Raw genomic sequence first — 13444 nt, forward strand, 5'->3', positions numbered from 1 at the left:
ATCTCCAAGGTTTTGGAAACAATAATTCATAAAATAACTTATAAATTCCTGGAAGATTGTAAAATTTTGAATGAAAGACAATTCAGATTTCGATGCGGCAAATCAACACAGGATGCACTCGCAAATTTGACAGCCAAAATTTATCGATCACTTGATTCATCTAAGCCTTGTCTTTCTATATTTATAGATTTAGCAAAAGCGTTGGATATGGTGAATCATGGAGAACTATTAAGAATATTGGAGGATTATGGAGTCGGAGGTCGGGCTATGGATTGGTACAGAAGCTATTTGACTGGTAGGAGACAGTGTGTACGGATTGGAAGCTCCTTTTGTTCTTTTTCTACTGTTCAATGTGGTGTACCGCAGGGTACAATATTGGGTCCTCTTCTATTTATTACCTACATGAATTCCATCTTTTCTCTAAATAGTAGGGGTGAATTGGTTGCTTTTGCAGATGATACCGCTATATTTTATCAAGCTGATACGTGGGAGGAACTGAGGAGTTTGGCGGAAGATGATTTCATGATAATGAAAGATTTTTTCGATTCTCGATTGTTGACCCTAAATTATGAAAAAACGTGCTTCATGCCCTTTTCTGTCACCTCTGTTGGAATGACCAATTTCCAAACATTATCATTTAGAGAATGCGGCTGTTCACGTGAGATCAATGCAGTGTATAAATTCAAATATTTGGGTGTTTGTTTGGATGTTCATCTTAGATGGAATAATCAGGTTGATCATCTGGTGAATAAATTGCGCATGCTTGTCCCGAAGTTCAAGAATTTAAGAGAATTTTGCGATTTAAAACTGCCGAGGAGGCTCTACATTGTTCTGGTCCAGCCTCATCTGCTTTATGGAATATTGGGATGAGGTGCTGTTGTAAAAGCTCACTTGAAAAAACTAGAAGTGACACAAAAGTGGTTGATCAAGATAATTTTTCGGAAACCTTTTTTGTGTTCGACTGAACGCTTATTCGCCGAGAGTGGAATTATGGACCTGCGAAAACTATTTTTCTTGACTCTGACAATTCACCAGAGAAAGAACTTGATGACAGTAAGCTTCAATGATCATCAATATAGTACCAGAAATGGAGGAAATTGGATTATTTTTCCTCGAACAATAAAAACGATAGGTCAGAGTTCACATACGTACCTAGCCCCCTTTATTTACAATAAGGTTCCAACAACAATAAAAAATTCTGCAACTCATAATGAATTCAAGAGGAAAATCAAAAATTGGTTGAAAATGATGTCAGCAAGAGTGGTCGAAGAAATGCTCTGTATAAAAAATTCATTTGTTCATGTTTAGATAATGTACCTGCTCGCTCAGTTTTTCTTCCCTTTCAAGATGAGATGTATTTTCTTTTTATATATAATCGGGATTTGCTTCTCTTTGAGTGTCGTTTTGTTTTTGAGTAAATGAAATAATAATTTCCCACACAAGGCAGATCCAGTGGCTTGCCAATGGATGTGCCTTCGGGAAAGATATATATTTTTTTTTCTAATGTTTTTTTTGGCATTTTGAGGGTTAATGGAACTCTTGTTAGTTTAATTAGTACATAATGTTATATAGATTGTAAGAAAGTTTTGTATGTGGGTCAAATAAACATTTTAATTATAATTATTATTTACTGCATGACAATGCTCGACCCCAAGTTGCGAAAGTAGTCAAGATATACTTGGAAACGTTAAAATGGGATTTCCTATCCCACAACCCTACCCGACGTATTCTCCAGACGTTGCTCCCTCGGACTAAAACTTGTTTCAATCAATAGCACACTGCCTGGCTGACCAACACTTTTGATCTTATGAAGAAGTAAAAACTTGGATCGATTCGTGGATCGCTTCAAAAGATGACCAGTTTTTTCAATTCGTACGCTGTCCGAAAGATGGGAGAAAGTAGTGACCAGCGATGGGCAATGCTTTGAATTATAAATGTATAACCAGTTTTTTACAATAAAGCCTCGAATTTCGCAAAAAATGTTGTACCCTTATGTATTTATTGTATTATAATATCATTATTTACTTATCAGGGATTTAATCATTCAGGTTGAAAAAAAAAAATTAGATTGTTTAATATGAAAAAAAAAGACAATTGACAACTACAACACAAAATCTAATTTGGTCTTCAACCCATATATTGCCGAAACTTTTTTTTTAAACTTTAGGAAGTCGAATTCAAACAAATTTGGTGAATGATGTTCCACAACATTTCTGTTAGTTTTCGAAAAACCAACCGTCATTTTAAAAGGACCCTGGTAATATAAAATACATACTATTTGGAATGTCAAATTTACTTTTATTATGGAAAGTGAATACATTCAATGGTATTTGTAGGTACTCCAAAGTATTATTCAGTATGATAATACGGAACCATGGATTTGTCAACACTGTGAAACTCTTCTGGTGTTGCTAACTCTATGTATTTTTTATTCAAAGTTGAAAAAAGAGGTGAAACCTTTGAAAATTTGTTGGTGCTGTCCGAATGTAAGTTGTTAGCAAAATGCAGATTTTGCATTATGTACGAAAATCTATTCCTCGATATTGCATTTTGGATGAGCTAATTACCACAATCAGTACATAGCTCTTCTGGAAATAGTATTGTACCCACTGACCAACAATACCCCAATGAAGCACATCATCTCATCGGATGTCACATCTCCAATGCGTCCTTTCTGGGAAGCATATTAATTTGTATACTGGGTTATCATTTTGACAACTTCGGAATCTAAAAATTGTCTGAATTGCTGTACTGGTGTGAGGTTATTCTTAGGATTAATTGGTTTGAAAAAGTTCGGTATATTTTTCAAAATAGTTTCACCGCTTTTCCATGAATACGACTTTTTTCTTTTTATTGTTGGAGGAAAAGTTTCAGCACTCCTAACGAAGGAAGGTCATTTTCATCAGAATACTCATCATTTCGTTTGATTTCGGCTTCGGCCCTTAGACTACTACTAGGTAGATTTTGAATAGTAACTTCATCCTCGATTCCGGGATTTTCATCTGTAATTACGGCATTCGCATTTTCAGGTGGTAGCAAAATAATTTCATGTGGTGTCACGCAATCATGTTCTATTTTTTAAATTTCCTCCAGTATTTCATGAAGGCGCAATGGACGTTTGTAATAACTGCAAAAGCAGATAAATTGTCAAATTGTATTATCGAGATATCATCATAGCACATAATACCACGGTCCTTTATAAAGGACGACAACATTTACGGAGCCATTATGAATAAAAAAAACAGTGAATGCAACGAAATTCATATTGATGATGAACCTAACTCTATTCCTAATAAGTTCATTTAGAAACGGAAACAAAGTATCATACAATAATCTAGTATTGCTCACCTCCACTTATCTGTAGCCGCCATTCTTGAATCGCTCTTTTAAAACCTGCACTTTTATAATCAAAAACAGTTCAGGGAATGTTAATAAATAAACCACAAGAGGATAAATATTCAGGGAATAGATACATGTATCTGACATCATTGACGAAAAAGAATAACTCTCGTAATACAGATTTTTGTAGCGATCCTTTTAAAAGGACCCTGGTATAAACTGGGTTAAAACTTTGAACCCTTGTAATCACCTCGTCCTCGTCAACATCAATGTCCCTATGAATGTTCAGGAGGACAAAATACTCCATAATAAAACTACTAAATATGTCGTTTTCCACTGAATCTTGTCATCTGAATCTTATTATTCTCCTCTATGATAGAAAAACTTTATTCAAATCAACAGAATTTTCTCACACCAAAATATCACAGCGGTATATATCGATATTTTACTCTTACATATTTCGATACATTTCGATAGTGTTAGAAAATATCGATACAATATATGTCGATAGTTTTCTGATCTCTTCCCATCCCTAGTGTGGATTAACCTCATCATAACATATATTTATTATTCTGTGATCATAACCATAAACAAAGATTGTCATGCTTTTTAAAATTTTGTTAAAATATAAATCGTATATTGTATATATCTTTAATAATGAATAAAAAATAACCCATATCAACCAAATTCTCAGATCTCATTTTTCCAGAAATGGCAATTTCTCTCTTTGAAGAATTTGGGAGAAATGAATAATCAAAATGTGAGCGTTATTATCAGTCTTTCAAGAAAGTTATCCATGCTTATAGGTTTGTAAAAAATTTTTAGAGAATATTGAATAATAATATAATCCCAACATCAAGATTTTAAATTAGCACATTTCTTCTTTATAGAGAAATGTATGATGCATAAGTCCAAATTTAATTGATGATTGGGTGGGAAAAATTGACAAAAAAAGTTTATGTTTGTTAGTTAAGTTGTAATCCTTTTCATAGTCCTTTTTCTGTTTATTTAATAGTTACATTAGACAATTATTAGCATATTTTTCTCTGAATTTCAACTTTGAGAGAAAATTTGTCATTTTATGTCTTGCCGATGAAAATATTGATATTCTTGTAAGTCAATTAAAAAGAATAATAGATATATTTTAAGGGCTATCATTCCATTGGATATTTACTTGTGAGTCCTGAAATGAAGTTACATTTATTCAATTGACTCATTAATAGAAATACTACCTGAAATAAAGAAATTGCATTCAATGTTTATTTTCAGTTTTGACAAATATTGAATCTGCATAATCGTTCGATAAGATCTATAAAAAGATCTACAGTGAGATTTTTGTTTTAGGAATATTCAGTATAGTTATAATAAACAAACTGAAAAGAGGCAGAATGAATAATAGATCTACCTTTCGGATACCCATGGCTGATGTTGCATCATAAGTAATCGTAATACCATATCTAAGTGTAACATCTTTGAGAAATTAGGTTATAAGAAGTCCCTCATTTCCAAGGTTTATCAATACATTTTTCAGTTGAGCAGCAAATTATTCTTGTATTCCATATTTTGTGAAGAAATACAATATAATTGCAACAATTTGAAGGACCTATTAGAAATTCCTGACGAACTAAGGAGTTTTTTTAGTATCTGACGATTGTATTGATGCTATGTTATAGAACAAGACTTTTGGCTCTGGGTTTTACTCAGAATTGAATTAAACAGAGCAATTTATGCCCTATATAGTAAATAAAATTCTGATAGATATAAGTTTCAAAAGATCAACAATTGAGCATAGTATTTACATAAATTAAAAAATAACTTGCTTACTATTGTTGCATTGTACGTGGATGACTTTTTTGTTTTAACTAATATTAATTCTGAATGAATTTTCTGATAGAAGATTTAAGTGAAAATTTTAAGATAAAGAAATTAGGGGAAGCTAAAAAATGATTAGGGATGAATATTACTAGAAATTATGGAAAAGGTAGTAAAGCTATCGATTATATTCTTCAAATATGTATTGCAATAATTCAACATGTCTGATTGTAAACATGTGAAAACTCCTTTGAAAACTAAATTGAATTTTGATTCAACAAAAGAGAGTTGTAATGATGAACCATATAAGAAATAATAGGTTTATTAACATCTATAGCAGTATTAACTAGTCCTGATATAGCATACTCTGTTAATTTCTTGGGTCAATTTAATAATTATCTCATTGTTGAACAGTGGAAAAGAGCAAAACTCATTTCAAGATACAAAGATCATTGTTCAATTTTTACTTCAGTCAAAAGGACCTGAGTACTTGAAATCGGTACTAAAATTGTATCGGCCAATACTATTGACCCATATTAGTAGGTTCGATAACTACACTGACTTGATTTTTTCAAATGTTAACTTTGGATCTGAATCAATGAATAATTTAATTTTTACCAAAATGAAAAGCAATGAATAAATCAGTAGGATAGCATTTTTGAAATGGCCATATAGCTCCTATTCCTATAACGATTAAAATATTGGAAACTTTAGCGAACAAATAGGTATCTACATTTTTATACAAATTTGATCATTCATTCATGACATGGAAATTTTCAATAAATATTTGCTTTTTAAAGTATTTTATACCTTCATTGAATTGCTTGAAAATTTATACCAATTTCGAAAGTGACTGCTATGTTAAAATTCTTCATATACTGAATGATCCTTCAAAATTTATTTCTGTCGTAACATTTTGACTAGTATTTCAACTGATATATTCTATACGTTATTGAAATCAATATCTTCAAAAGTAAAATTCAAAAGACTTATAATGGAATTCAGAAGAATATGTCTTTCTCTATGATGCCTAAGTCCAAATTTAATTAATTCACATCTAAAGTGAATTTTATTTTTAGAAATATTCAGTATATCTATAATAAAGTAAAAAGAGACAGAATGAATAGACTTGCCTTTCAAATACCCATGGCCTATGTTACCTCATAAGCAATTATAATATCTTGGTGGAACCTTTTTGAGGAATCAGGATATAAGTTTGAGAGTCTCTTATTTCCAAGGTTTATTAATACATGTTTCAGTTGAGCGGCAAATAATATAACAGGGTATATATAGTTGAAATTATTAGTATGAAAGATTTGACTTATTCATTATAAATTCAACAGCACTGCACTCAAATTCTTCAAAAACGGAGTGGTCACTTATATTTTTGCACTCCTCTGTCGTAAAAGTGTATATTTTAGATATTCAAAAAACACATGGAAACTTTTGAATGTCATCTGACTAACTTGGCTCTTTTTTCCAGTAATAAAGCCAATTGTGAATTATCTATAAGGAGTTGTTGCATCTGTTTAATACTGTTTCATAGTAGCACAACTTTTACTTCAATCCAAAACTGAATTGATGAATGAAGCTTCTGTTCTCTTTTGTGTAGTTCCATCATCTGTCGCAATAGATTCAAATTCTCACGAAAGGGAATGTAGTTTTATAGTTTGTGGAAAATAAACGAAAAATTCCTGAAATAAAGTAACATTCATCCCTTCAAACGAACCTGAACTGAGGAAAATGCATTCGATGATATCAATGTTAATTTCCAAATTTTGACAAATACCTATCGAATTTTTGATTCGCCGAAGACTTTGCATTTTATCTGTCGGCATTTATTTAAATATTAATAACAATTTTGGAAACTGCAAACTTTCTCAAGAACTTTCATATATCGAAATGGAATATTTATTATTAACATGACACTGACAGTCAAATTGTCCACAGATACCACAGAAATATGGGACTTGAAATGTCAAAATAATCCGAAACACCCCGTATACTCGAAAACCGCGAGGAGAATCGAAGGTTTATAAGGTTGGTGATATTGAGTGGCATAGAAATCACACCGTATCTAATAACTCAAAATGTTTTCTCGCTAAACTTAGTCCTCGTTAATATATATTGAGTTATTGGGTAAAGATGACCAAATAAGGTGCTCAAGAATTAGTTCTCGTTATATCGGATCATTTAAGTTTAAGTCTTAACTTGATCATTTGTCTTATGACTAAGAAGATGACTCCAATAAATCTTAGAGAATTTGGCATCTTAATGATTTGAAGGAAGGATTTGATGAAGAGTCTTCACATCCATCCACATCTGACTACTGAGAAACTATCTATCTATCTTTACTCTACAGCTTGATATGCGTTTTTAAAAATAAGGAAAATGGTATAGAGGAAACTGCACTCATTACGAAAAATCAGGTCATGAATCAGCCTATCTCGAAGGAGCGAAAAGTTCGGTGAGCGATAAACACGTTAAACATTGCCACAATTTTAGGATTGGAAAACCTTTCCATCCGTAAAAATAACACGATTGCAAAATTGTTCTTCATGGGCAATGTGTTCTAAAGCAAATCCGATTGCTTCTTTGTGACTGTTGTTTAATAATGGTTTCCTTGTTGCAGCGAGACATTTCAGACTGTGCTACTCTGCGACGGCGCGTACGACAGTCTTCTAGAAAATGTGTTGCTGAAACAGCATCAACTATTGTTGAGAATGGATTTGCTCTTGAATTGTTATACTAAGCAGCATCCTATTGGGCAGTTGACTTTCTCAGATGTCCTGAGACTGAATTTTTATTAATTCTTTCATCGTTTCGCCATCTTCTTGAAATGCTTGAAACAGTGTTTTTGTTTACATTGTGAAATGCCGCAGTTTGCCTTATTAAACATTCGTTGTCGATTTCTACGTTTATTTCACCTTTCGTCAATGCATTTATATACGGTGTTAACTCAAAATTTTGCAACCTCAAAATTTAGGTTTTTACCTGAACTACCTACTTAGGTATCCGCGGCTTGCCTCAGTGGAGACGGGGGGATTCTTCAAAATGGTAAGATATAATAGTTAATAAAATGGGCGCCAGGTAAATTTATTCCCGAAAATACCCTTAGTCAGAACAAACAACTCTAAAATTCACTAAAAGAGTGTAATGATAAAAAGGTTTATACAGGTAGCACAAGATACAGCTGCAAATTGGCGTTGACAAGAAGAGCAAATTGGTCGCAATTGAACGATAAGGAGGGGGGTCACTGATACAAAACAGTGAGAAAGAGGAAATGAAATTGAGGAAATCAAATATCCACCACGTCGCGTCGCTTGAGCTCAGGCGCATGCGCGTAGTATAGTAACAATTTATGCGGAATCATTCTTTACAACAAAAAAAAAAAATACGTTCAATCTGTACCTCACAAATGAAATAATCGTCGGTATATAAAGGCGATATGTTGTCAGTCAATGAGGATTGTAATCCTACTAATGATCTAATAATGATAACTTTCTCTATAATATTTGCATGAAATATAACCTCACTTGTCAATATGAAAATAACCTAAATTGTAAATGGTATATCGACAAAGGTAACGAAATAATCTTATCTGTATAAAACTGAAACTCTGCAGTTTGAACCTGCCTGGTAATAAAGTTCTTCACAAATAGTATATCAGTAGAAAATAATTAGGAATAGGCAAGTTTCATAAAAACAGATATTTCAACAGTCCAGAACTCGCGTTGACACCTCAATAGTCCTCAACTTGATGGTTCACCTCTCAGAAACTACTCCTCTATACTTTCCCAATTTCCTCGATTCCAAGATGAAATCGATCTCCAGAGTTGTAGATAACTCACCGATAATCTCACAGGACTACGCAGAAACGTGGTGCTCCACCAAGACGTTATGACACAATGACGTTCTACTAACACCCTGTAGATAAGGAGTGCAAATGAGGTTTCGACAGTTAAGTTAAAGGGTTTAATATTAATCACGTACAATTGAAATTGACCAATATTAAACACTAGAAAGAACTAGGAACTTTTCAATACATACCCAGTTGTTCAGGGGCAGTCAATGAGACTTCTTTTCCACTGAGTGGAATTTTTCAGTGAATTCCAATCAAATTTCACCAAATGCAACCTAGTATGACTATCGAACAGGAAATATCAGATGATGAGATGCATTGTAGAAATACTATATACTACGAAACATACCTGATTGACGAAAATTCCGAAGATCACCACATGCAATGAGAGCAGTAGAATATTCAAATAAGCTTTCTTCGAGAAAAATACGGAAAATACCAGTTCTTCCAAAGAGAAAAAGGGCTTGGATTGCCAAAATGCACAAAATACGATTATCGAAATAAATCCCACAATGGATGACCCCAAGTCAAGAATTCGAGAAATCGCAAATGATTCCATCAGTTCCTAACCAAAATTTTTCCATAATCACAGAGTCCCTGGCCCGTCAATTATTCTCACACGAATATCTATGATCGACAGTTGACACCGGTAGCGCTAATGCACGCAGTACGAAAAATAAACAACAACATTAACCTATAAATTACGGAAAGTTCCAAAACAAATTTGAGCACGTAACAACGGCATAAAAACTTTCTAATTTGGATTGTTTGAAATATGCCAAATAGTCCTTTCCGTCGACCACCAATCACGAATGACGAGCCGACGAATTACCGCGTCTTTGCCAATTCCACTAGCGTAACATAAATTAGAAGTGTGCAAAGTCATTACAATTCTTAAATTCCCTACTATATATAATTCTTAAGATGAATTGCATTAATTCCTGTTCAATAAATCCAATTTTTTTTTTCAGAGGAGCTGTTTATTGATGGAGCCATCTACAAGTGCGTCATTTGTAGGGGAAGAGATCAGAGTTAACCAAGCGCGATCACTGACCATTTCAATCACGCCAACCTCCAGCATTGCCCACCAGAATATTGCTCCTTTTCACAACCATCTGCATGATGCTAGACAAGTAAATCCAGACATACATGATATAATAACTGGAATAGTAAAATTATTGAATGGCAATGTGAATGTACAAGCCAATACAGTTCCTGTTTTGGGAAGGCCTATGAGACCTACTTCTTCGAGAATAAATAATAGAGGACCTCCAAGAATAAGCGATTTACCGGCTCTACCGATAGATTTCGATATGTCACCACCCGCTCTTTCACCGCCTCCAGTAGGTCAGATACCCCCTCCAGTTTCTTCAAAAAGATTACCAACTCCGTACCCTTTCTATTTACCGCCACCTACATCATCTTCTATGGAACCCTATGATGACTATATTACAGGACATAAACCATCTGAAATTTATATACCTACAGTAATTCCTCCATGGATTGATAGATTTCAACAGAAAAGGCCGGAATTAGGAATTAGACATCCGATTCCTGCATACAAACATCCTGACCCTTCACATCTGACTACTGAGAAACAAACGGATGATATTTTTACTCTACACCTCGATATGCCTTCTAAAAATGAGGAAGACGGTATAGAGGAAACTGCAACTCTCAACAGTTATAACGAAAAATCAGGTCATGAATCAGCCTATCCTGAAGGAACAAAAAGTTCAATTTTTGAGAATTTAGCAAAACAAGATAATGAAACGTTTGATTTTGAAAAAATCGAAAAGAAGATTAAAAAGGAAAATGAACATTCAAACAACATAACTGGTGAATCGAAAACTTCATTACAGAATTCATTATCAGTTGATATATCTACAGCTACCCCTCTGATGAATTCAAGTTCACAGGAAATTACGAACGATATAATTGAAGAACAAAGTAAACGCGTTTCTGATTACTTAGCATCAGATAACCAGATCACACAAATGTTTGAAATATCTGCTTCACCAACGGAAAGTTCCATTAGAATAACAATACCGATGAACAATGAGACAATTTTTCATTCTGATGAGGAAATAGCCCTGAGTACCATTTCAGTTGTAGAATCTTCAGAAGGACAAGTTATACAAGCTTTCAAGGAAGTGAATTCCAGTAATTTCATTTCACCCACTTCAGTTTTATTCATTTCTGCAACTAATGGAGTTATCTCAACATTGAGGAATTCAACAGCTGAACACTCAAGTAAGTTGTATTTCGAGTATACCAGGTGATTCAAAGACATTTGGTTAAAATATTAAAAAAAAGGGTCAAGATACATACTTGAAATTTCATAATTAATCTTAGTTGGGAGGGATGAAATCCTGGATAAAACTTCAGATTGTTAACCACTTTATTTCTAAGAAAAGTTGACAGATAATAATAAAGGCCTTTATTTATAGAAATTATGATACCAAAAATGCAACAGATTTGAAAAATACCCAGGATCGCGCAAAGAGAAAAAACAACATACAAAATCCTATGTCTGTATGAAATTTGGATGGACTATAAATATCTATCAATTAAAAAAGATTTTTACCTTTTCTTATAGAATAGTTATTTATAATACAAGTGCAGAAGGCATTGATATTCTTCCACGAGTTCAAAATTCAAAAACGAGCCACGAAGTGGCGAGTTTTGGAATGAACGAGTGGTAGAATGAGCCTTCTGTACGAGTATTATACATTATTTTCTCTAATTTATTGCATTTTCGTTGAAATTAATGAAATATTTCCATAAATATCATTTAGTGATTTTTGCATTGAAAAATGTTGGTTGGCCGAACTGATTTCTTTAAGGCAAATTGATGAATTGACAGATAAAGCCGTGGCGGAAAGTTCGGAGTACCAACATAGAATAATAAAATATAACTATGAAAACTGTGCGTTTCTGATATATTCTCGCACGATTTTGTTCTACAAGATGTGGAAGAATGAACGGAATAACCACAGAATTAGAGAAAAATTAATTATCTCCGTTTCTTATTTCGCACTTCAAATAATTCATCGTAGTTCTATCCTTAATTGAAATGCAGGAATAATAAAATCATTATGTTTCGAGTGAAAAAATAGCTATATATATATAGCTATTTTTTCACTCGAAAAAATAGCTATATATATATAGCTATTTTTTCACTCGAAACATAATAATTTTATTATTCTGGTCGGCCATGACCTCCCCTATTCGCCAGTACAGGATTATCCATTAATTACGCCACACCCTGTATATATATCATATATATATTATATATATATATATATATATATATATATATATATATATATATATATTATATATATATATATATATTATATATATATATATATATGATATATATATATACAGGGTGTGGCGTAATTAATGGATAATCCTGTACTGGCAAATAGGGGAGGTCATGGCCGACCAGAAAATGAAAAGTTATGTTCAGTAAAAATATCATAGTTTTCGAGTTATCGGACAATTTCATTTTTTTCTGAAAAGTGCACCTTTACTCACTAATTTCAATGCTGTGATCACAAATCTTGTTATTTCTTTATGCATTGTTTTTTATTATACTCTCAAATAGCTGTACTGAGAGATAAACTACCAAATTCCTACCATCTTGCTTAATTAAGAAAAAAAAGTAGGATAAACCTCATGTTTGCAAATTCACTTACTTTTTTCTTTAAGTTTCAGTCGTTATGGTGAAAAAAAATTGTATTGAGACCTTTGTGAACATATCATAAATAAATTGTCAATTTCATTGCGGTTCTAAAATGGTATAATACATGTTATTCTTTTATTGGGTGCTCGGAGTACGTTCCATTATTACAACTGAGGTACTAATTTCAGTGAAAGAGAGTTTAAGGGATCTTTGATAATACCTAATAATGGTTGAATAAAACACAGTAAAATTTTCACTATTTATTTTAAATTACAGTAAGTGCTAACATAAGTGCACGCTGAACATCTTCTAATAAAAGATCGTTTCATTCGTCGCGCATATCTGACTTGATTAATATTTCGAGCTGCTTCGTTAATGCGTGTGCGTAATTCTTAAACTGAATTTATCGGCTTGTCATAACCCTTCTCTTTGAAACATCGCCAATAGAATAAAATCTAATGGATTTAGATCAGTAGATCGTGGTGGCCAAGAAATTGTACCCATACGTCCAATCAATCTTCTCGGGAATTTTTCATTTAAGTAATCACGTACCTGTCGTGCGAAATGTGCAGGGCAGCCATTATGTTGCAGCCATATCCGACTCCTACCTCAACCTGCATAATGTGCATAAAGAAATAGAAATACACTGCCGCTTTTACTAGAAAATTTGAATTTAGAAGACAGGAGACGGATGTGGCTGCAACATGATGGCTGCCCTGCTCATTTCGCACGAAAGGTAC

The 13444-nt window shown here is 33.1% G+C and overlaps 1 protein-coding gene and 2 long non-coding RNA genes across 8 annotated transcripts in view; 2 read left to right on the top strand and 1 right to left on the bottom strand.

Annotated features, from left to right (window-relative positions):
• The window catches only part of LOC123675744, a 244034-nt gene that overhangs the window by 42574 nt on the left and 188016 nt on the right, over nt 1-13444 (top strand). For all 6 annotated transcript variants that reach the window (XM_045611674.1, XM_045611512.1, XM_045611356.1 and 3 more), the window contains exon 3: nt 9985-11266. In XM_045611674.1, the coding sequence (XP_045467630.1) occupies nt 9985-11266 (1282 nt within the window). The remainder of the gene's footprint in view (nt 1-9984; nt 11267-13444) is intronic.
• Nucleotides 4088-8060, top strand: LOC123676340. Its single transcript, XR_006746924.1, has 3 exons — nt 4088-4145; nt 4684-4778; nt 7784-8060. It is a non-coding gene; the product is annotated as an uncharacterized LOC123676340 (long non-coding RNA).
• Nucleotides 8291-9592, bottom strand: LOC123676296. Its single transcript, XR_006746914.1, has 3 exons — nt 9363-9592; nt 9202-9297; nt 8291-9078 (listed from the first exon to the last, which is right to left on the bottom strand). It is a non-coding gene; the product is annotated as an uncharacterized LOC123676296 (long non-coding RNA).

The sequence above is a fragment of the Harmonia axyridis genome, chromosome 1 (assembly GCF_914767665.1).
Source record: "Harmonia axyridis chromosome 1, icHarAxyr1.1, whole genome shotgun sequence".
NCBI classification, from domain to species: domain Eukaryota; kingdom Metazoa; phylum Arthropoda; class Insecta; order Coleoptera; family Coccinellidae; genus Harmonia; species Harmonia axyridis.